General features: G+C 46.0%; 1 protein-coding gene across 18 annotated transcripts in view; it reads left to right on the forward strand.

Annotated features, from left to right (window-relative positions):
- The window catches only part of inpp4b (inositol polyphosphate-4-phosphatase type II B), a 996,728-nt gene that overhangs the window by 957,027 nt on the left and 16,240 nt on the right, over nt 1-23,461 (forward strand). For 16 of the 18 annotated variants that reach the window (XM_068043111.1, XM_068043134.1, XM_068043119.1 and 13 more), the window contains one exon: nt 11,290-11,359. The exons of the other annotated variants lie outside the window; for them this stretch is intronic. In XM_068043111.1, coding sequence (XP_067899212.1) covers nt 11,290-11,359 — 70 coding nt within the window. The remainder of the gene's footprint in view (nt 1-11,289; nt 11,360-23,461) is intronic. 18 annotated transcript variants of the gene reach the window in all.

Here is a 23,461-nt window from a genome sequence, read left to right on the forward strand (position 1 = left end):
AGTTTTATTAATTGAATTTAAATTCCCTCAGCTGCTGTGGTGGGATTTGAACTCATGTCTCCAGAGTACTAGTCCAGTAACATTACCACAATGCTACCATTTCCATTATTATGCTTGTTACAGCTTCACATTGAACCTATCCATTTAAATACTGTGGCTACAAGAGCAGGTCAGAGGCTAGGAATTGTGTAGCGAGTAACTTACCTCCTGACTCCTTAATGCCTGTCCAACATCTACAAGGCACAAGTCAGGAGTGTGATGGAATACTCTCCACTTTCCTGGATGAGTGCAGCTCCAGCAACACTCAAGATACTTGACACCATCCAGGACAAAGCAGCCTGCTTATTTGATACCCCATCCATCACCTTAAACGTTCATTCCCTCTACTACCGATGCACAGTGGCAGCAATTTTTGCCATCCACAAGATGCACTACAGCAACTCACCAAGTCTCCTTCTTCAATAGCACATTCCAAAGTTGCGATCTCTACCACCTAGAAAAACAAGGGCAGCAGATGCTTGGGAACACCACCACCTGCAAGTTCCCGTCCAAGCCACACAGCATCCTGACTTGGAACTATATCGCCGTTCCTTCACTGTTGCTGGGTCAAAATCCTGGAACTCCCTTCCTAACAGCACTGTTGGTGTATCTATACCCCAAGGGCTGCAGCGGTTCAAGAAAGGGCCTCATCATTTTCTCAAGGGCAATTAGGGATGGACAATAAATGCTGGCCTAGACAGCAATGCCCACATCCCATGAATGAATAAAAGAAAAAGGTGCCTGGAGAAAGAAGAATGAGTGCAGCTACAAGGTGTGTTGGTGTTAGGAGTGTCGTGCAGGAGAATTCTCAAAGTCAGCATTTGGGCATCGGCACATTCAAGTATTATGCCACTTCATGTTTCCCACTCTCCTGAGGTCCTGAATCCTCTTGGTGCACTGTCTGCAGGTTGAAGAGACCATACTCCTACTATCTTCCTTGGTCTATTCCATGCACACCTGCTTGGTTTGCGAGGCTGTGCTGTTCCTCCCATCCTTGGAAAACATTGCCTCACGGCATTCCCTTAGAGCCCGCAGAAGGACCTGGACGTAAGACTGATAGGCCTTGCCGGGGTGGGAGGTGGTGCTGCCTTCCCAGATCTCCTTTTCATTCCTGTGGTTGCTGCAGCATCAGGAATCCATGTCAGTCATTCTGACCCGTACCACGGTCCCTTTAATTACAAATCCTTCCTGATTGGTTGGGAAACCCAGAAGTGGGATGCTAATGCCATAGCTCAGTTAAAGACCCACAGCCGCAGTTTCAGCTAGAGCTATCATTTGAAAATTCCACCCTATTAGTCAAAACATGTATGAAAAGCACCATCAGCATATATAGTCAGGGTGGAGACTGTTCCTCAAATAAGAAGTTGTACAGAATCTTGGTCAGACCCCATCTGGAGTACCGCATTCAGTTCTGTGCACCACGCCTCAGGAAGGACCTATTGGCTTTGGAGGGAAGACAGAGCAGATTAAGTAGGATGATAGCAGGGCTTAGAGGGTTAAATTAGGAGGTTGCATAAACTTGGATTGTATTTTCTTGCGTATAGAAGGCATAGTGGTGAACTAATTGTGGTGTTTAAAATGACAGATTGATTTGATAGGGAAGTTAAAGATAAACTGTTTCCTCTGGTGGGAAATCCAGAACAAAGGCGCACAAGCTTAACAGTGAGTTAGACCATTCAGGAGTGAAATCACACAAAGGTGGAGATCTGGGGCAGAATTTTCGTCCCAATACGGAGATGAGTACCGAGGTGGGCGGGAGTGTAACGCCAACTGGTATGCTGGTACCATCTCACCCTGGAGGCATTTTCTCAGAGACGGGATCAGGGGCAGAAGGGCTACCTGCCCACAAGCGGCAGGTAGTCAGTTATGGTAAGTTTAAGGCCAGTGATCAGAGGCCAACTGCAAGTTTCCAATCGGCTTGTGGGTCCCCCATGATGCTGGCACCCCCCACCCCCTGCAAATCTGGTTACAGCTACGGCCACAGGCCATGCTGTGGATGGGTTTCACCTCCACCATGGTGTCCCGGCAGCTGTGACCATTTTTTTTAGGTTAATTTTTTTTTTTAAGTTGCTGAGAGGGCTCCTCAAGATGGAGATCCCATTCTCTCCCTATTCTGCAGCAGCAGGTTGCAGCTCCTTGTGTGCTGGAGAGCCTTTATTGGTCCTCCATCTTCGAGAGCCTGCCCAAGGATGGCGAGCGTGCCCTCTGGACACTGATTGGATAATCAAATGAAAATACTGCCGGGTGACTGCTCCTGAAACTGTGTGAGGTCAGGGGTCCCATTTGACCCCAATCTCAGGGTTCTGCCCCAAAATACAAAATCCTCCAGCTGGAATTTTCTCCCCCAAAAGACTGTGGATGCTGGGTGAATTGAAATTTTCAAGACTGAGATTGACAGATTTCTGTTAAGTAAAGGTTAGGAGAAGGAAAATGGATCAACGGCAGATAAATGGAATTGACATACAAATTAGTCATTATGATTGTACGGCGGAACAGGCTTGAGGGGCTGAATGGCCTACTCCTGTTCACATGTTTACTATCTTATTTGTTAGACTTTACACACAATAATATATGGCTCATATTTGTTGATTTGTACCACAACATTGACAGAGGTCTGGAGTAGGCCTTCTACCCATCCTACTCACAGCAGGTGGTACGTAGCATGGTGGAAATAAATATAATAATGGGAAAGGGGGTAATACCTTGTATCAATCTTTGTAGAATTGTTGTAGAGTTTCACAGAAACTGCAGGCTTGATTGTACAGATAATTTTCAGCAGCTAAATGCATATTGATTAATATTCTTGCAATGTGCACGCTGTTGTGTTTCAGTGTAACAGCTTTTCTTCCTGACTACAGTATTAAGAGTAAAAGTGCTTCCATTTCTTGGAAGGAAATGCAGTAACCTTTCATGAATAATGCCACATCCCGTAAATTCTGCAGATGTACTCAGAATGCAGTAAAACCGGTTTGGATCATTATCAATGCTACTGGTCCAAATAAAATTGCTTTGTTTTTATTTGTAAAATTAAAGCAGTGTATCATTGCATTGTGATGGTTGAATGAAGCCAAATATTTTTCCTGCTGACAACCAATCCACCCAACCTTTGGTTCATTTGCCAAGTTTAATTTATTTTGGTATGAAATCACAGCTATTTTAATGTCTTGCCTAAATACAGATCATATCTTCTAATGGGGTTGTTATCAGTGCCATTGTTCATGAGCATAAATATCTCTGCCAACATTTCGCTGATGTCAGTAGCTCTATTTTAGGTTGGCTTAACAAGTAATCACTTGGTGTCTTATAAAATGTAATCACTGACTTGTTACAGTCCCAATAGGGTGTCAGAAAGATGGTTGACAGGTAGTACTGGCTAAAGGGAAAACTTGTGTTCCTAGTCCCCACATATGCTTGTTTCTCTGATTTGTAGTGTTATATTTACTATTCTGTTTGTTGCTTCCTGTTTTGATCATGTTGCGTTTGTGCAAAAAATGACTAGTAGTCTATCATAGCACTAGCATGTTCAGTCAAACATTTGTTTACCACTGCAGCATGTCAAACATTAATCTTTTTTTTTACGGCTTCCTGGTTCACAAGTTTTCATTCCTGTTAGTTGAACATCACTGTTGAATTCGCATTAGACACTATGCAGTGCTTATTTACTGGTCAGCAATATCTACATGGTGATACATATAGTGCGAAGTGAATATCATCTATTTTGTTACAGTTAATCTGTTGTAGAACTGCACAATGGGAAGTCAAGAGCAAGGGGACAAAATTAGACTTCCATTGAAGTTAATGGGAAAAAAATTGGGTTTTATGCAAAATAGGCTGCCAATTAACCATCGCCTGTTTTGCACTACTGACAAAGTCAATTTCACCCCCAAGTTTGTATTTAGATGAGGAAGGGGTGCAGCACTGAGGCAAGAAGAAGCCAGATGGAGCAGGTAGAGTAGGGTTAGAAACTACAGTGTGGAAGGTAGAGAATTTCTAGAGGCTGAGGTGCAAGGAAATAGAGGCAAAGGGGAAGATTGGGAAGAACAGGGGTAAAGGCTGGATGGAAAAGTAGGAACATAGAATAAGTTTGGAAACTGGGAATGGGATGGTTATTATTTGGGACACAGCAGGGAGGTTTCTAGAATTGACAGACAGGGGTCTGATGTTGCAGCCAGTAGGGAATACCAGACATGGGAAGAGGAGGGGAGTTGGAAAGGAGGTTTTCTAATTTGTCCTGGTTTCCTGCCATTTTGTCCTGGGCGGGGAAGGCCGAGGGCAGCCTTGCTGCCTCAGGCCAATTAAGGCTCTTAAGGTGGCCAATTAATGGCAACTTAAGGGCAGTGTTCCGCCTCTGCTTCAATTTTATTGAAGTCGGAAGGGCACCGCCAGATGAGTCCTGGTGGCCTCCTAGCAGGGAAGGTGGGGTTCCCTCCTCTGGCAGCAGTCCATGGCCCACGCAGACAACCCCCACACCCCCCCCCCGTAGCGATGGCCAGTCCGCGACAAGACCTCCCCCACCCACACCAACCACCCACCCAATTCCCATCCCCTGACTGGCCCTGTTGACCCTGACTCCATTTACCGGCATCCTGGAGTCTCCAATTTTCTTCACTGTCGGCCTTCTGCAGTACCAGCTGTATCCATCACTCCTGCTGGCGCTGCTGGTACTGCAGAGCTGCCGGCCTTCTGATTAATCGGCAGCTGTAGAGGCGGGAGTTTATCTTTTAAACGGTCAGCGTCCTCGACAGTGGGCAATTAAATGGCTAATTTCTGCTTTCAGACACACAAGAGCAATGAGCAGGATTTTCCGGGCGGGCTTCAAAACCCACCCCTCTGCTGCCCTCCCCACCCCACCCCACCCCACTCCGTCATGGTTAAATAAGGGGAGTCACAAGCCCAAACTGTGGGGAACAGTCGGCTGTGATTTTCCCTGAGTTGGCCAATTAATGGTGGGCTCCTGAGACTGGAAGGCCAATAGGAAACACTCCAGCACTGAAGAAGCATCTCCCTCTCCCTGTGTCCATCTCTCTCTGCCGTCAACCACCCCCCCCCCCCCCCCCCCACCCCCACCAGTTTCAGGTAAGTGAGGGAGAGGGTGCCCTCCATCCAACTTTTTTTTAAACTTTAAATTTTAAAGACATCAGCAGCCAGGCCACCATTGTGGCCTTACCCTGGGCACCAGCCTCTAAGCCTGCCTGGAGTGCCAGTCACCAACCCCCCAACCCCGGTCTGCTGCCGGGAGGGCGCCTTCAGGCAGTTGCACTGTTTCCCAATGCTTCTGGGGACCTGGAAAATTCCAGTCGGCCTCCAATAATCGGCTATAATAGGCCTTCAACAAGCTAAATTGGCTATCCACCGCTTGTGGGTGGGTAGCCCTGCCACACCCCCATCCCGCCTCTGGGAAAATGGCCTGGGGGCAGGATGGAGCTGGGAAACTGGCACGCTGGTAAGCAGCACAAAGTTCCCTGTTCCCCCCCCGCCCCCCCCCCCCCCCCCCCATCTCTTCAGGCCTAAAAGTTCAGTCAACATCTCCAACAATGCTGAACTGAAGTGACAGCTCACTTCCTGGAACTCGAACCCACAACCTACCAACTCAGAGTGAGGTGAGAGTGCTTACACTGAACCAAAGTAAAGAGAGATAGCAAGGAGACAGAGGACAAGCAGGAGGACACTGGAAGTAGTAGGGGGGAACTGGACAGCAAAGAGCAGGCAGTGGTGATTGGGTATAAAGTGAGTGGAAGCACGGAGTGATAGTATAAGGGGGAAATGGAAATCAGAAAGAGGCCAGTGGAAGACTAGGAGTTGGATAACAGAACTTAGTACTCCAATGAAAACATTTACAAAAATTTAAATCAGTTATAGGCAGGAAAGGCTCCAGCTATTGAATTACTTTTTTTAGCTGAAAAGTAAAGCAAGACAATGCAAGAGTAAATTTCCAACAATGCTGTTGATACATGGCATTGCATATTGGAAGCACTACAGATGAAAATCTACCCTATGTTATGTTACATTAGTTTAATTGTTACAGAAGATTCAGAACTCTTGTATAAAATTCCGACAGCTTTCCCAAATTCGTGTTATGTTTGCCCTGAGAGAAAGTTTGCTAGTCATCTTGCGTAAAGCCTTTGTCACGCTTTTCAGTTGGATAAGTTTCCAGCTACTTTTCTAGTTCAGTGTGTAATTATGTGGTGAAAAGAATTGATGATGTTGGCAGTTGGCCAGATATTCTTTCTTGTCAGTATAGAAAACCAGCAGCGTGACGCAGTGGCTAGCACCACAACCTCACAACTCCAGCGACCCGGGTTCGGTTCTGCAGAGTGCCTGTGCGGAGTTTGCAAGTTCTCCCTATGACCACGCGGATTTTCTCTGGGTGCTCCGGTTTCCTCCCACATGCCAAAGACTTGTGAGTTGATAGGTAAATTGGCCATTGTAAAAATTGCCCCTAGTGTAGGTAGGTGGTAGGAGAATTGAAGGAAGGTGGGGTTGTGAGAGGGAAAATATGGGATTAATGTAGGATTAGTATAAATGGGTGGTTGATGGTCAGCACGGACTCGTTGGGCCAAAGGGCCTGTTTCGGTGCTGTGTCTCTCTATGACTCTAAAAGTTGACCAACAGTTTTATAAAAGCTGACAAAGCAATGAAAAGCTGATGTCTCACAAATGGCACTGAATGTAGACCACAAGCTCTATGTTCCCACTCTCCCTGACTCCTCTCTCTTTGTTTCAATGTTAACACTCTCGTCTCTATCAGGAGGCCGTGGGTTCAAGTCTCACACCAGGACTGGAGCACCCGATTGATGCTGACACTGCAATGCAATATTTAAAACAAATAATTATACTGAAAGTGTAGTGGGATGAAGGTTGGCAATTTACTTGGTGCATTCTCTAAGATTTTGGAATCTGACCATTACATTTTTCTCATCTGAAAAAGGTACATTTGCTGAATTTATTGTAAACTCCTTTTTATTTGCTATTTGGAAATTAATTATTTCTCTTCAGGTTTTTAAAATGTCTTTCTCCCAGCAGTATAAATAACCCACTACTGGGAGAAAACGATATTTAATTGTAATTTGCCAATAGTGAATATGGTCATCAAATTTAGTGTACCGACCCATGGGATCATTCTAATCTGAGCTGTTGGCTGCAAATTAAATATTTTATGTACTCCTTTTAAATACTGACTCCCAACTGCCCATGCTGCAAACTGGGGAATTGGGAGGGCAATGAGGATCTGGAAAGCATTTTCACATTAAAATGGTACATTTTGATTCATTTTAATCACCTTTGCATACCACAATTTACAGATTTTTGATCTAAGTAAAAAGAAAAACATTATGCTTAGGTTTTTACCAGACTGTCACTTTAAAGTTTAGTTCAATAGTTACTTTCCTGCCAGTTCACAGACACACGTTACACACTCTGGCCATATTTTTGTCGGAGTCACAGTGGCCACGACAACAGGTTGGAAAGCCAGGGGCAGCCCCGTCTAGGCTGTTTGGATGGTTGGATTTAATGCTCATAGGGCATTAGCTGCAGTTGGGGCTCCTGTCCCTTTAAGGGATGAGAGCCCCGCCTTCAAGAGCTGCCACCCAATCAGAGGGTCAGCAGCTCTTCAGTCATAGCAGCGCCTCCAGGAGATAGAACATAGAACATAGAACATTACAGCGCAGTACAGGCCCTTCGGCCCTCGATGTTGCGCCGACCTGTGAAACCATCTGACCTACACTATTCCATTTTCATCCATATGTCTATCCAATGACCACTTAAATGCCCTTAAAGTTGGCGAGTCTACTACTGTTGCAGGCAGGGTGTTCCACGCACCTACTACTCTCTGAGTAAAGAAACTACCTCTGACATCTGTCCTATATCTATCACCCCTCAACTTAAAGCTATGTCCCCTCGTGTTTGCCATCACCATCCGAGGAAAAAGATTCTCACTATCCACCCTATCTAACCCTCTGATTATCTTATATGTCTCTATTAAGTCACCTCTCCTCCTCCTTCTCTCCAACGAAAACAACCTCAAGTCCCTCAGCCTTTCCTCGTAAGACCTTCCATCCATACCAGGCAACATCCTAGTAAATCTCCTCTGCACCCTTTCCAAAGCTTCCACATCCTTCCTATAATGCGGTGACCAGAACTGCACGCAATACTCCAGGTGCGGTCTCACCAGAGTTTTGTACAGCTGCAGCATGACCTCGTGGCTCCAAAACCCGATCCCCCTACTAATAAAAGCTAACACACCATATGCCTTCTTAACAGCCCTATTAACCTGGGTAGCAACCTTCAGGGATTTATGTACCTGGACACCAAGATCTCTCTGTTCATCTACACTACCAAGAATCTTCCCATTAGCCCAGTACTCTGCATTCCTGTTACTCCTTCCAAAGTGAATCACCTCACACTTTTCTTGATGTATGCATGTATGTAGTTCTGTGTTGTAGCTTCACCAGGATGGCACCCTATTTTTTGGTACACCTGGTGCTGCTCCTGGCAGAGACAGGTGACGTTATGGAGGTTGAAGTCATAGGGTTATACAGCACAGAGACCGGTCCTTCGGCCCACCGTGTCCATGCCGGCCATCAAGCCTATCTATTCTAATCCCATTTTCTAACACTTGGCTCATAGCCTTGTATGCTATGACCTTTCAAGTGCTCATCTAATTACTTCTTAAATGTTGTGAGGGTTCCTGTCTCTACCACCTCTTCAGGCAGTGTGTTCCAGATTCCAAACCACCCTCTGGATGAAAATTCTTTTCCTCAAATCCCCTCTAAACCGCCTGCCCCCTTAACTCTATGCCCCCTGATTATTGACACCTCCACTAAGGGAAAAAGTGTTGTCCTATCTACCCTATCTATGCCACTCATAATTTTGTATACCTCACTCGGGTCCCCCCTCAGCCTTCTCTGCTCTAAGGAAAACAGCCCTAACCTTTTCAGTCTCTCTTCATAGCTGAAATGCTCCAGCCCAAGCAACATCCTGGTGGATCTCCTCTGCACCCTCTCCAGTGCAATCACATCCTTCCTATAGTGTAGCGACCAGAACTGTACACAGTTCTCCAGCTGTGGCCTAACTAGCATTTTCTATAGCTCCATCATAACCTCCCTGCTCTTATATTCTATGCCTTGGCTAATAAAGGCAAGTATCCCATATGCATTCCTAACCACCCTATCTACCTGTGCTGCTGCCTTCAGTGATCTATGGACAAATACACCAAAGTCCCTCTGACACTCTGTACTTCCTATGGTCCTACCATCCATTGTAAATTCCCTTGCCTTGTTAGTCCTCCCAAAATGCATCACTTCACACTTCTCAGGATTAAATTCCATTTGCCACTGCTCCGCCCATCTGACCAGCCCATCTATACCATTCTGTAATCTAAAGATTTCCTCCTCACTATTTACGACACCACCAATTTTTGTGTCATCTGTGAACTTACTGATCATACCTTCTACATTCACGTCTAAATCATTAATGTACACTACAAACAGCGAAGGTCCTAACACCAATCCCTGCGGTACAACACTGGTCACAGGCTTCCAATCGCAAAAACAACCCTCAACCATTACCCTCTGCCCCCTGCCACCAAGCCAATTTTAGATCCAATTTGCGAAATTGCCCTGGATCCCATGGGCTCTTAACTTCTTAACTAATCTCCCATGCGGGACTAAGTAAGCGGTCTTGGTGGTGGAGAGATAATGGAATCAGAAAATCTCAGCATTAAATAGGACATCAAGATGGCAAACTATCTGGTTGAGCCCCAAACAGTGGCCAGAGAAAGGGATGGAATCAGTGGATAGGGGACAGAATTTGTGGTGTAACTGAAGACAATGGTTTCAGTCTTCCCAATATTTAACTGAAGGAGGTTTCTGCTCGTTCGATATGGTCAAGCAGTCTAACAATACAGAGGCAGTGGAGGGGCTGAGCGAGATGGTGGTGAGGTACAGCTAGATGTCTTCAGTGTTCATGTGACCTGACTCCATGTCTTAAAGTTCCATTTTCCAACATGGTCTTGATTCAGAGAGGAGTATCAGCTTGATGAGCAGCTCGGCAAGTAACAGCATGCTCCCTGCAGTCAGGAACCTTCCCCTTTCATCAGGCTCCTGAAGCACAAAAGCAGTGCAAACATCCAGATCTGCAGGGTAGTATCATTCGCACAGCACTGGAAATCTAATATAGACAAGCAGTATCACAGAATTATACTGGAGTTTGTTACAGTTAGGGCACCCTCAGAGGACACTGCCAGAGGGCAACACCAGTTTGCCTGATCTCATGCTGTAACTTCACCAGATCATAGAATCGTAGAAAGTTTAAGGCACAGAAAGAGGCCACTTGGCCCATCGTGTCTGTGCTGGCCGAAAAACAATCCACCTATTCTAATCCCACCTCGTAACCCTGCAGATTACGGCACTTGAGGTGCATATCCAGACTCCTTTTGAATGAGTTGAGGGTCTCTGCCTCAACCACCCTTTCAGGCAGTGAGTTCCAGACCATCATCACCCTCTGGGTGAAAAAGCTTTTCCTCATCTCCCCTCTAATTTTTCTACCAATCACTTTAAATTTATTAGGTCCCCAGAAGACCATGTGCATAGCTTCTGCCTATCCTCTGTTGCAGTTATTGTGGAAGCTCTGGGAACCTCAAGGAAACTCTCACTCAGGACTTGCATTTGTTTTCAACAGTAAATAGAAAGTAATTGGGAGCATTTAGCAAATGAAAGTAAACATTTGAATAAAAAACAGGGTCAACGCAAGACCATACAGCCCATCAAAGGTCATCTCTCGAGTATATCAACTCAGTCATTAATTGTATTCTGAATACCTGAATATTTTTGCCCCAATTACCTACACTGACAAGTGATTCCAAACATCTATCAAAACCTACAATGAAATACTTGATAAAGAGCAGTGACTGCTCTGTAGGTAACTGCTGCAGCCAACCTGCAACATTCCATAAACAATGATAGAGGAACGTTGGCCAATGGGAGGACACCCTGCCAATTTGACTTTTATTCTAAACTTCCTTTGACTTTTCCCTAATTCACACTAAGCTCCACTGTGTTTAACCACCACCTCCCAACCCCACCCCTGTACCAACCAACAGCAATGTGGATTTTTCTGCATGTTGAACAGAACATCCTTCAAATAACATGACAGTAAACAGCTCCACTGAATCCACTGTCAGATAGAGAGGGGAAGATAACAAATATCTACAGTGAGAAACAGACTTTGGAAAGCATCCCTTTTGTTTCTGCAGTTTCCCATTGGCCACTGCTGGGATTTCACCCAGCCAGGCATTCAGTGATGGACTCAAGCCTCGCAGCAAGGTAAGTAGACTTGGGGATCACTGCGGCCAGTCAGGCAGGCCCTGGCAAGATGCAGGGTGGGGGTGGTTGGTTGGTTAGAATTGGGGTGGGTTGCTGCATGGGTGGTCGTTGTTGCCGGGCGGGGGGGTGCCTCAGAGGGCCCGATCAGAAGGGCCCACCTACAGCCCCTCGAGTTCATAGAGAGCAGCCAGAATTTGCTGAGCAGTCTCCCCAGGCAGCAGAGGGCCCACCTGCCACTGGTAAAATGCCAGCGGCAGAGGGAAGAGGTCCTTAAGTGGCCCTTAATTGACCACTAGGTGGGAGGGCCATCTAACACCTTCACAGCACTGGTAAAGGCCACAGAAGCAGGAAGGTGAAAGGCACGTCACCAACCGCCAGCCACCCAGCCCCCAATCCCCAACCCTGCCTTCTGATTTTTCAGCCCCTCCTGCCTCCTATCCCATTTCTGCAGGCCCTGTAAAATCCTGGCCCTAGACCTGTAGCCACTCAAAAATACACACCACCTTCTCCAACCCTTTTAGTTCTTGCTGGCAGTCGTCTCTCCACCTCTCTCTCTCTCTCTCACTCCCCACCCCCCCCCCCCCCCCACCCTCAATCTGACACTCCTTCTCCACCTCAATCATGCTATCATTCTTCTCACCCTTCTGAATTCAAGGTTTTTTTGTTCTTTCACGGGACATGGGCGTCGTTGGCTAGGCTAGCATTTATTGCCCACCCTAATTGCTCTTGAGAAGTTGGTGGTGAGCTAAGCTAGTATCCTTTCAGCTGATTTACCCTTTCACACTGGTATTCTTCTGTCCCTGCATTCAAGTTGCCAGTGTCCTCCCTTTCCCCCTCAATTCAACCCAACAAGATTGTTCCATCTCCCATTCAAGTTGACACGTTTCTTCTAATACACATTTCATGCTGCCTTTCCTCTATTTAGTCCATGCCTGCATTCTCCTTTCCCCCTCCCCAGTTCTGGGCACTATACTTCACCCCCCACCACCTTATAATCATGCATGCATTCTCCTACCCACCCCTCAATTAATGCTAACAGCCTCCTTCCTTTTCTTCTCAGATAAAGCTGGCACTATCCTTTCTCACTTTCCCCCACCTTGAGTTAATGCTGGCACTCTTCTTGCTCACTTGTTGGAAGCACAGCTGCCATACAAAGTGTGAAGGATTGATGTATATGGACACTCAGGAACTTCTAATTCAATCTCCCACAGCCAAAAGACTTGCAGGTTGATAGGTAAATTGGCCATTATAAATTGCCCCTAGTATAGTTAGGTGGTAGGGGAATATAGGGACAGGTGAGGATGTGGTAGGAATATGGGATTAGTGTAGGATTAGTATAAATGGGTGGTTAATGGTCAGCACAGACTCGGTGGGCCGAAGGGCCTGTTTCAGTGCTGTATCTCTAAATCTAAAAAAATCTCAGTAAGATTGAGTCATTGCTTATGATGTCTCAGTGAAGATGGGTTGAGTGTGGGGGTGGAGGTGCAATTCTAGCTGTAAGCATATCAGCAGGGTCACTGCCTACCTGTAGTTTGGATCGAGATCAGAAGTTTGTGTTAAGTTTTATTGAGAACACTGTCATGGAATTAGATTTCATTTGTATATTTTGCATTTATAGTACCAGAACAACACAAAAGCAAATGTGCATACACAAATTCATGCTTGTTCATGGGATCTAAGAGCATAATTTGTGACTTGATTTTCTGGATGTGATAACCTTCTGAAATGATGGATGAGAAAGGAGGCACTATTGAATAACACATCCTTATATGAGTCTCTGAGCTTCCTGAGGTAGCAGCACTGCCTTCAACACTTATGGCAATGGTGCAAAATGAATGTAGCATTAGCTGGGTCAGAATGTCTAATGGCAATGACAGTGCACTGGAATAGTGGGTTAAAGACGCAGCTTCATGGCTTACTGTTCTGGGTATGGAAGGGAGAGAGGTAGAGCCTTTAATTTAAGTTTGGCATCTCACTTACAATAAATACTGTTAGGTTCTTGGATATCATAAACAAAGATAGAGATGGAGTTTAACAGTTACTGAACAAATGCTAAAGTGCAGGTTTGGATAGTAGCACACAGCTTTACATCTGTGATGATTAGTTAAGAAAATATAAAAAGCCATAATGCTATTATGTCTATAATCAAGGTATTGTGAATCAAATACAAGGATATAAATTATTATCACTTGGGTTATTGATCATGCAGTATATGCACACCAAGTCAGAAAAGTTCAGGCTTGAATATGATGTCCCAAGGTTGGCTAACATAAACTGTCTAGTTTCACAGATAATTTGGGCAAGATACTGATTTACACTCCAGCTGATTTAGCACAGATCGGGGATGGAACCTAGAACCTTCCTGGTTTATAAGGCTCAATAAACTCACCCGCTGGAGAGGTGCCATGGGTTGGGGCTGTTTACTTGCCAGTGGTGGTTCTCGGGACAATTGCTGTCACTGCCACATGATACATCCATAGTGAAGAATTAATACTGAAGAATTGATCATTGCAATACAATCTGTATAACTCTACAGGCAAATAATATATACTTGAGCTGCTGGGACAAAAATAGGGCCAATGTAATGGACTGTAAATAATGTATTATAACGAAATTTGATATGTGGAGTATGCATTTTATTAAAAATTCATTCTCTCCCCTCTGTGTCCATCCCCCCCCCCCTCCCCTCTCCATGTTTCCATTCCCCTCTCCCCTCTCCATGTTTCCATTCCCCTCTCCCTTCTCTGTGTCCATCCCCCTCTCCCCTCTCTGTGTGTCCATCCCCCCTCTCCCCTCTCTGTGTGTCCATCCCCCCTCTCCCCTCTCTGTGTGTCCATCCCCCCTCTCCCCTCTCTGTGTGTCCATCCCCCCTCTCCCCTCTCTGTGTGTCCATCCCCCCTCTCCCCTCTCTGTGTGTCCATCCCCCCTCTCCCCTCTCTGTGTGTCCATCCCCCCTCTCCCCTCTCTGTGTGTCCATCCCCCCTCTCCCCTCTCTGTGTGTCCATCCCCCCTCTCCCCTCTCTGTGTGTCCATCCCCCCTCTCCCCTCTCTGTGTGTCCATCCCCCCTCTCCCCTCTCTGTGTGTCCATCCCCCCTCTCCCCTCTCTGTGTGTCCATCCCCCCTCTCTCCTCTGTGTGTCCGTCCCCCTCGCGCCCCGTGTGTCCGTCCCCCTCGCGCCCCGTGTGTCCTTCCCCCTCGCGCCCTCCCCCCAGATGTCCAACCCCCACCCCCACCCCATGTGTCCATCCCCCTCCTCCCCCCGCTCCCTGGGCCAGTGCTTGTATAAAGGGCTGCCTAACTCTCAGCCTCTGGCTGTGTGCTGGTCCACTTCCTGCTCTCCCCTCACCCTCCCTCTCCCTCTCCCTTGCAGCAGCCATCGGTATTCATCCCGCCCAGGCAGCCCACCGTCAGTCACAGACAGTGACCTATCACAGACAGGCATCCGCTGTCTGTCAGACACAAGTCCCACCTCTGCCTGACATACACTTTAATAAGAGAGCCGTCAATCAAATCCGAGCCACGGGCAGCCTGCTGTCAGTCACAGAGGATGGGCGGGCCAAATGAAAACCACAGACCTCAAAATGTTTTACCACCATCAGCAGCTTGCACATCATGCCAGATAGCAGGATGAGGGTGAGATGGGAGTTGAAAAGGGACATAGGCAGGGATATATTGTCTTCCTCAATGTTTCAGCAACAACCAATGCCACAGGCTCTGTGGCAACTGGCCCCATGATGTGGAGAACCATCTCCACTGGGCTCAAGGTGCAGATGTCCTTGTCCCCCACTGTTTATGGGCAACCTTAACTATCATGAGCGAAGGCAGAATGTCAGTGATTGTATTGTATTGTATTGTGTTTGGATGATGTGCCTGCCACAGCTGAATATCTGGAGGTATGTGGAAGCAGTGGGAACTGGGTGTGAGGCTGGCATCTTTGGAATATGTGTGAGGATGAGGTGCAGTTTCTGGATATTCAGCATGAGTCCTGAGTCCCAGGTACTGCTGCTGATGACTGTTGGGGATATTGCATTGAGTAACAGAAATCCAGAATATTTCTTAAATGGTGAGAGATTGGAAAGTGTCAATGTCCAAAGAGACCTGGGTGTCGTCGTTCATAAGTCATTGAAAGCTAACATGCAGGTGCAGCAAGCAATTAAAAAGGCAAGTAGTATGTTGGCCTTTATTGCAAGAGGACTAGAGTACAGGAGTAAAGATGTCTTGCTGCAATTGTATAGAGCCTTGGTGAGACCATGGCATCTACCCTGCAATGTGGAAAATTGCCCAGGTATGTCGTGTACACAAAAAGCAGGACAGGTCCAACCCGGCCAACTACCGCCCCATCAGCCTACTCTCAATCATCAGTAAAGTGATGGAAGGTGTCATCAACAGTGCCATCAAGCAGCACTTGCTTAGCAATAATCTGCTCAGTGACGCTCAGTTTGGGTTCCGCCAGGGCCACTCAGCTCCTGACCTCATTACAGCCTTGGTTCAAACATGGACAAAAGAGCTGAACTTGTGAGGTGAGAGTGACTGCCTTTGACATCAAGGCAGCATTTAATCGAGTGTGGCATCAAGGAGCCCTAGCAAAACTGAGGTCAATGGGAATCAGGAGGAAAACCCTCCGCTGGCTGGAGTCATACCTAGCACAAAGGAAGATGGTTGTGGTTGTTGGAGGTCAATCATCTGAGGTCCAGGACATCACTGCAGGAGTTCCTCAGGGTAGTGTCCTAGGCCCAACCATCTTCAGCTGCTTCATCAATGACCTTCCTTCAATCATAAGGTCAGAAGTGGGGATGTTCGCTGATGATTGCACAATATTCAGCACCATTCGTGACTCCTCAGATACTGAAGCAGTCCGTGTAGAAATGCAGCAAGAGCTGGACAATATCCAGGCTTGGGCTGATAAGTGGCAAGTAACTTTCGCGCCACACAAATGCCAGGCAATGACCATCTCCAACAAGAGAGAATCTAACCATCTCTCCTTGACATTCAGTGGCATTACCATCGCTGAATCCCCCACTATCAACATCCTAGGGGCTACCATTGACCAGAAACTGAACTGGAGTAGCCATATAAATACCGTGGCAACAAGAGCAGGGCAGAGGCTCGGAATCCTGAGGCGAGTAACTCACCTCCTGACTCCCCAAAGCCTGTCCACCATCTACAAGGCACAAGTCAGGAGTGTGATGGAATACTCTCCACTTGCCTGGATGGGTGCAGCTCCAACAACACTCAAGAAGCTCGACACCATCCAGGACAAAGCAGCCCGCTTGATTGGCACCCCATCTACAAACATTCACTCCCTCCACCACCAACGCACAGTGGCAGCAGTGTGTACCATTCTCAAGATGCACTGCAGCAATGCACCAAGGCTCCTTAGACAGCACCTTCCAACTAGAAGGACAAGGGCAGCAAATGCATGGGAACACCACCACCTGAAAGTTCCCCTCCAAGTCACACACCATCCTGACTTGGAACTATATTGCCGTTCCTTCACGGTCGCTGGGTCAAAATCCTGGAACTCCCTTCCTAACAGCACTGTGGGTATACCTACCCCAAATGGACTGCAGCGGTTCATGAAGGCAGCTCATCACCACCTTCTCAAGGGCAATTGGGGATGGGCAATAAATGCTGGCCTGGCCAGCGACGCCCACATCCCATGAATGAATAAAAAAAAAATCCATACCTGGAGTATTGTGTACAGGATATACTTGCCACAGAGAGAGTGCAACGAAAGTTCACCAGACTGATCCCTGGGATGGCAGGATTGTCCTACGACGAGAGATTGAGGAGACTGGGCCTATATTCTCTAGAGTTTTGAAGAATGAGAGGTGATCTCATTGAAGCATATAAAATTCTTACAGGGCTCGACAGGGTTGATGCAGGAAGGATGTTTCCCCTGGCTGGGTAGTCCAGAACCAGGGGACACAGTCTTAGAATAAAAGGTAGATGCTTTAGAACTGAGATGAGGAGGAATTTCTTCACTCAGGGGGTGGTGAATCTTTGGAATTCTCTACCCCAGAGGGCTGTGGAGGCTCAGTCAGCCAGTATGTTCAAGACAGATCAATAGATTTCTAGACATTATAGATATCATGGGATATGGGGATAGTGCAGGAAAATAGTGTTGAGGTAGAAGATCAGCCATGATCTAGCTGAGTGGCTGAGCAGGCTCAAAGGGCTGAATAGCCTACTCCTGTTCCTCTGTTCCTCTGAGCAGCATGCCAATGAGGTCATTTGAAGGTGCATTCACAGACCTTGACTACCCGTGATAGGACATTAATCTTATTGTGGCACTGCTACCAGGTCCTCTGACCCAGACTAAATGCATTGATCCCCCTAGCCCACCTGCTCCCATTCCTTTCAGAGGGTGGTCCATGAGGGCCTCCTGGCCCCCCATGATAACATGACCTCTCACGCCCTGTCGTCCTCCATAACTAAGGCCTTCAGTGTTATATCTGTGAACCTAGGTGTTCTGTCTCTTCCATAGTGCTCCATTTGTGCAGTTCTAAAATGCAACCAGTATCAGTACAAGCAGCTAACAACAGCTCCATTGTCCAGATTACAGCTCCCATTTAAGAGGGACAGACTGCCTTTAAGAGGAGCAGGCTGGCTGCACCACACAATATCAACACACACTACTCTGCCCTCTGCTGAACGCTACTATCAGATAAATGAGGCAGCACCAAATTTGCATGCTGCCTGCCTCAACGGTAACGGCACAAGTAGGGCATGAACTATGACCCCATGCCCAAAAACAGGCCTAATCCAGTTTTTAAGCCCAAGTTCATATCTAATAGGCTTCATTGAATTTTTTGAGGAAATAATTAAAGTAGTCGGCAGGGGAATGTCTGTGGATGTAGTTTATGCGGACTTCTAGAAGGCATTCAATAAAGTTCCATATAAGAGACTGTAAGCTCAAATTAAAGCTCATGAAATTGAAGGCAAATTATTGATCTGCTTAAGTGATTGGTTAGGCGGTAGAAACCTGAATGTAGGAATAATGCAAGTATGTACTCAAATTAGAAGGAAGTAACTACTGTGTCCCACAAGGATCTGTGCTGGGACCTCAACTATTCGCTATATTTTACTAATGGCTGAGATAACACAATAGAGAGCCATATATCCAAATTTGCCGATGACACGAAGATTGGTGGTGTACTAATGTAGTAGGAGCATAAAATTACAAACAGACATTGAAAGTTTCAGTGAGGGTGCAAAACTGTGGCAGATGGATTTCAACGCAGATGAGCATTAGGCCATCCATTTTGGACCAAAATAGAATAGATCCAAGTACTTCTTAAATGGTGAAAAATTGGGAACTGTAGAGGTCCAAAGAGATTTGGGGTCCGAGTACACAGATCACTAAAATGGAATGGTCAGTTACAAAAAATCATCAAAAAGGTGAATGGAATGTTAGCCTTTATATCTAGAGTGCTAAAATATAAAAGGGAGTACTTTGCACAATTCTGGGTATTAGGATATATTTACCTAAGAAGGAATACAGCCCAGATTCACCAGAGTATTACCAGGCCTCCAATAGCTAGATTATGATAAGTTTTTACTTAAACTAAACTTGTATTCCCTGGAATATAGAAGTTAAGGGGTGATTTGATTGAGGTTTTTAGGATTTTGAAAGGAATTGACGGAGAAGATGGAGAGAAACTTCTTTCCACTGGTGGGGGAGTCCAGAACAAGGGAACACAACCATTCAGGAGAGAAGATAGAAAACACTTATTCATGTAAAAGGTAGTAGGTGTGGAACTCGCCCAGAATAAGCAGTAGAAACTAGCTCAATTAATCATTTTAATTCTGAGATTGATAGAATTTTTACGAACCAAGGGTATTACAGGATATTGAGCCCAGGCAGGCAAATGGAGTTAGGGTACAGATCAGTCATGAATGGCAGAAAAGACTCAAGGGACTGAATGGCTTTCTCCTGTTCCTATATTGAAAGCACTCTCTACAGCTGCCTTCCCTGCATACAGATGTTCCATTTCCTCAGCCACAACCCTTGACCTGGATGTCTCACGATAGGAAAATAAACTCTGGTTTTGTAATCCCAGAAAAATACCAAGAGTAGCTGGCTGGTGCCCTTACCTTAACTAGTCCAGAATGCACTGAGGGGATTGTGCCTTATTTCATGGTGTCAGCTCATTTGAATAATTATCAGAAACTCCCAGCAGAGCTTTGCCCTTATACTGACAGCTAAGCAAATGGGTTCAGTAAAATCTGGCCAATTCCTCAAATTTTAAGAGATATGTGCACTTGAAGCTTGCAAACCAAAAATTGAACAGTATTGCTCATGGGAGAAGCTACTCTGTAATCCAAGCAAGGCTATCCCACGCTGCCATTCTGATTTTAAATGGTCAATCAGCACTGCCAGTGAGAGAGCTCCAGAATTCCACCAGTCATTGTATAAATTGTGAACTTTATTGGGGTTTATATTGACCGTCTGAGTAGCCTTAGAAATGCCAGCTTTTTTTTTCAATGCTTTCAAATGTTATAGCAGAGCCTTGTGCAAGTAGCCCTCTAAACTTCGTAACCCAGTTAGTTACCTGGCAGCCACGTTTGAGTTTCACTCTGTGGGTGCATGAATCAGACTATTGTTTGCAGAGGTGAGCATACCTGATTTGGGGATATCCCAATTTTCTATTGGTAGTACACTAAGTTGGGCATGTAGCTCTCTGCATCAATGCTATGATTGCATTTCTGCCGAACAGGATTTCTGCCAGGTGCAGAGCTTCACAAAAGTGGTCCCTACGTTTGCTGCACCAGTTCAGTAAATGTAACTTTATTGCAGAATTCCATTGAGGAGAATCTCACATTACCTTACAGCAAGAGAATATGAAAAGATTAGGAAAGAAGTCAAAAAACAATTAGGAAGGCAAAGAGAAACTATCAAGGAATAAAAATGAGAAATAAGTATTTGACAGAATGTAAATAATAAAAGAAAAATTAGGGTTGTGTCATGAAGACCCCCAACTGCCAAGAATGAGGCGTATTAATTTCATCATATGAACATCAATTTTAAACTGTTGCTGGAGTGAAGAAATCACCGGACACTTGGCTGGAAGAACATTTGCATGCTAAGAGACAGTGCTTGGAGAGACAAAAGAATTGCTCACTGATTCAACTAACAGAGATTGGTCTGAGCAATGGTGATCCACATCTTGTCGGTGTGGGAGAAAGCACTACAACCACCCCACCCCCACCCCCACCCCCACCTAGAGTTTTGAAATCCACAAATGCAGAAGTTTGTTTAAACAGTTAGTCATATGAATAACCTGCTGGCCAACTTGGAGTTTTGAATTGTGCTCACAGGACTGTTTGGTCAGACAGCAGTTTGCAACTGAACCTGGAACAAGAGAGCCTCTCTCCTGGCTGGCTCTCTCTCGCTTTCTCACAAATCTCCAAACCCACTGAAGACACGTAAACCCCAACAGAGAAAAGAATCCTATATCGAAACAAGTTAAAGCATGCACTGGGCCCCAACGGACAGCAAGACTTACTGGCAACCAAAGACTCCACATTGAATTCAAAGGACAGTAAATAGAAATCCACCTATTGCCTCAAACTTTTGCCCTTTATTCTTTTCTGTCTCTGTCTCCATGTGTGTTTATCGCATATGCATGCTAACATAGTCAGGTATTCGTAGCCGATACCCGAATTAGAGTTTAAGATTAATAAACTTCCACCTTTTTTGTTTAAGTCTAAGTAAACCTGTCTCATTGATTTCTTTGCCTTACAATTGGAAAGCGGTGAACAAGGATTCACTGAAGGGGAGCAAGAACACTTTGTTTTTACAATTAAACCCTGTTATAGTTAGACCAGGCAAAGACTGAATGGCAACCCCTCGATCCCTGTCTCACCAGGTCGTAACAGAAATTTGGGGGCTAGCGTCCTGGATTTGACCCACAGACAAATGAGGAAATTGGAAATGGGAAACTACATTGATCCAAATCAAAACGAGAAAAGATTTTGATATAGGTTTTCTTGTGGTTGCGTGTGCTAGAATACTAGCATGTCTGCAACTGAAGCCAGTAGCTCCCCAAGCCAGGGTGAAGTAACTTGGGATAAGTTAAAAACACTGTCTATGGAGACGTTGAGAAAAATGGCTGAGCAGTGTGGGATCACTGTCCTTGCCAAGGCTAGAAAGTCTGAACTCCTAAGACTAGTGGCCAACCATTTTTCTCTTGAATCTGAAGAAGCAGAAATAGGGTTAAAAGTAGACCCCGACAGGGTATTGCTAACAAAGATACAATTGGAACAGAGGAAACTTGAATTAGAAGACCGGGAAAGAGAGAGAGAGACAGGAGAAAAAAAAAAGGAGAGACAAGAGAGAGAGAAAGAAAGAGCCTTCCAGAAGGAACGTGAAGAAAAAGAGAGAGGAGCGAGAGAAAGAAAGAGCCTTCCAGAAGGAATGCGAAGAGAGAGAGCTAAGGCGACTTGTGTTAACTAGGGGGCGACCGAGTAACCCCATTGAAAACCTGGCTGATATGGAGGATTGTAATTCAGGGCAGGGTACAGAATTGTTAAAATTTTCCCAATTGATCCCAAAATTCAATGAGGGAGACGTAGAAGTGTTTTTTGGTGTCTTTTGAAAAACTGGCAAGGCAGTTAAAGTGGCCAGCTGAGGTTTGGACTCTCCTGCTAAAAAGCAAGCTAACTGGAAAAGCCCATGAGGTTTATTCCTTAGGGCATATGAGTTAGTTCCGGAAGCCTATTGCCAAATGTTTCGAACCCTCAAGAAGCAAGCTGATCAAACTTACCTGGGGTTTGAGAGAAATAAGCAGTAGGCTTTTGACCAGTGGCTGAGGGCTCAACTATGAAAATCTGAGATAATTTTGGTAGAAGAATTTAAAAACACTCTCCCACTCTCCATAAAGACACATGTAGAGGAACAGAAGGTTCATGGAGCTCGGCAAGCTTCAGTCCTGGCTGATGATTTTGCTTTCATTTAGTCAGTTTCCCTGGGGGGGTGGGGACCCTTTCCTATTCACCCCCACAAATCCGAAAAGGACAAAGGGTGGGAAGGTGATAGAAGCCCAAGCAGTCCTGGGAGGGAAAGAAAAGCAGGAGATACAGGAGGCCCTCCTCCAGCCAAAAAGGAAGGTGCTGTAAGTAGGAGTGAGACCCAGACACCTGTGTGTTTCCATTGTAATAAAGCAGGGCATTTAAGAGCTGACTGCTGGAAACTAAAGGGAAAACCTGTAGGGTTAATCAGGGCACACCCGCTCAGTGACAGAGAAGGGACGCTGATGGAAAGCACAGCAGAACAAGCTGTGGCTTTAACTGTAGTAAGAGTGAGACCCAGGAAGCTTATGGCTGCAAGTGCAGGAAAATTTATCAAGTGAAGGTTATCAGGGTTTTGTGTCTGAAGGGAGAGTAACCCCATACCCCTCGAATGAGGCAAGCAAGCCCATAGTAATTCTCAGGGACACAGGGGCCACTAGATCTCTTTTATTGGGAAAAGGCCTGACCTTTCCCCCAGAGAGTGCAGTAAATACCAGAACGGTGGTGAATGGTATTGCAGGGCAGTGTATGCCTTTACACCAGGTGCACTTGGAGTGCGACCTAATTTCGGGACCAGTGACCGTAGGGATTGTCCCTAGTTTGCCTTGGACAGGGTTGACCTGTGCCTAGGTAATGATCTGGTGGGGACGAAGGTGGGAGCTTCCCCGTTAGTCAAAGAGAGACCGCAGAAGGTCAAAGAAACAGGACAGTGGCAGGAGACGGTCCCTGTAGTGAATCAGGCCATGATCAAACCAGCTCCCCCAAAGGAGACTGAATTGGAACTGCAGGCAGGTGGCCATGAGGTCAGTCTGTCTGAGACTTTCTTTGGAAAGTTGGAAAACCCAGGGAATGAGTTAAATGGATCTTCCCTAGCTGAGGTTCAGTGAGCTGACCCAGTATTGAGAGAGTTAGCACAGGCTGCCCAGTCTGAAATTGAAGCTGAGGGAGTCCCTGATTGCTACTATTTAAAGAATGAGGTACTGATGAGGAAATGGAGTTCTCCTTACAGACCTGAGAGCAAGGGATGGGCAGTGGTTCACCAGTTAGTGGTGCTGCAGAGGTACCAGAGAGAAATAGTAAGAATGGCC

The sequence above is a fragment of the Heterodontus francisci genome, chromosome 1 (genome assembly GCF_036365525.1).
Source record: "Heterodontus francisci isolate sHetFra1 chromosome 1, sHetFra1.hap1, whole genome shotgun sequence".
Classification (NCBI taxonomy): Eukaryota; Metazoa; Chordata; class Chondrichthyes; order Heterodontiformes; family Heterodontidae; genus Heterodontus; species Heterodontus francisci.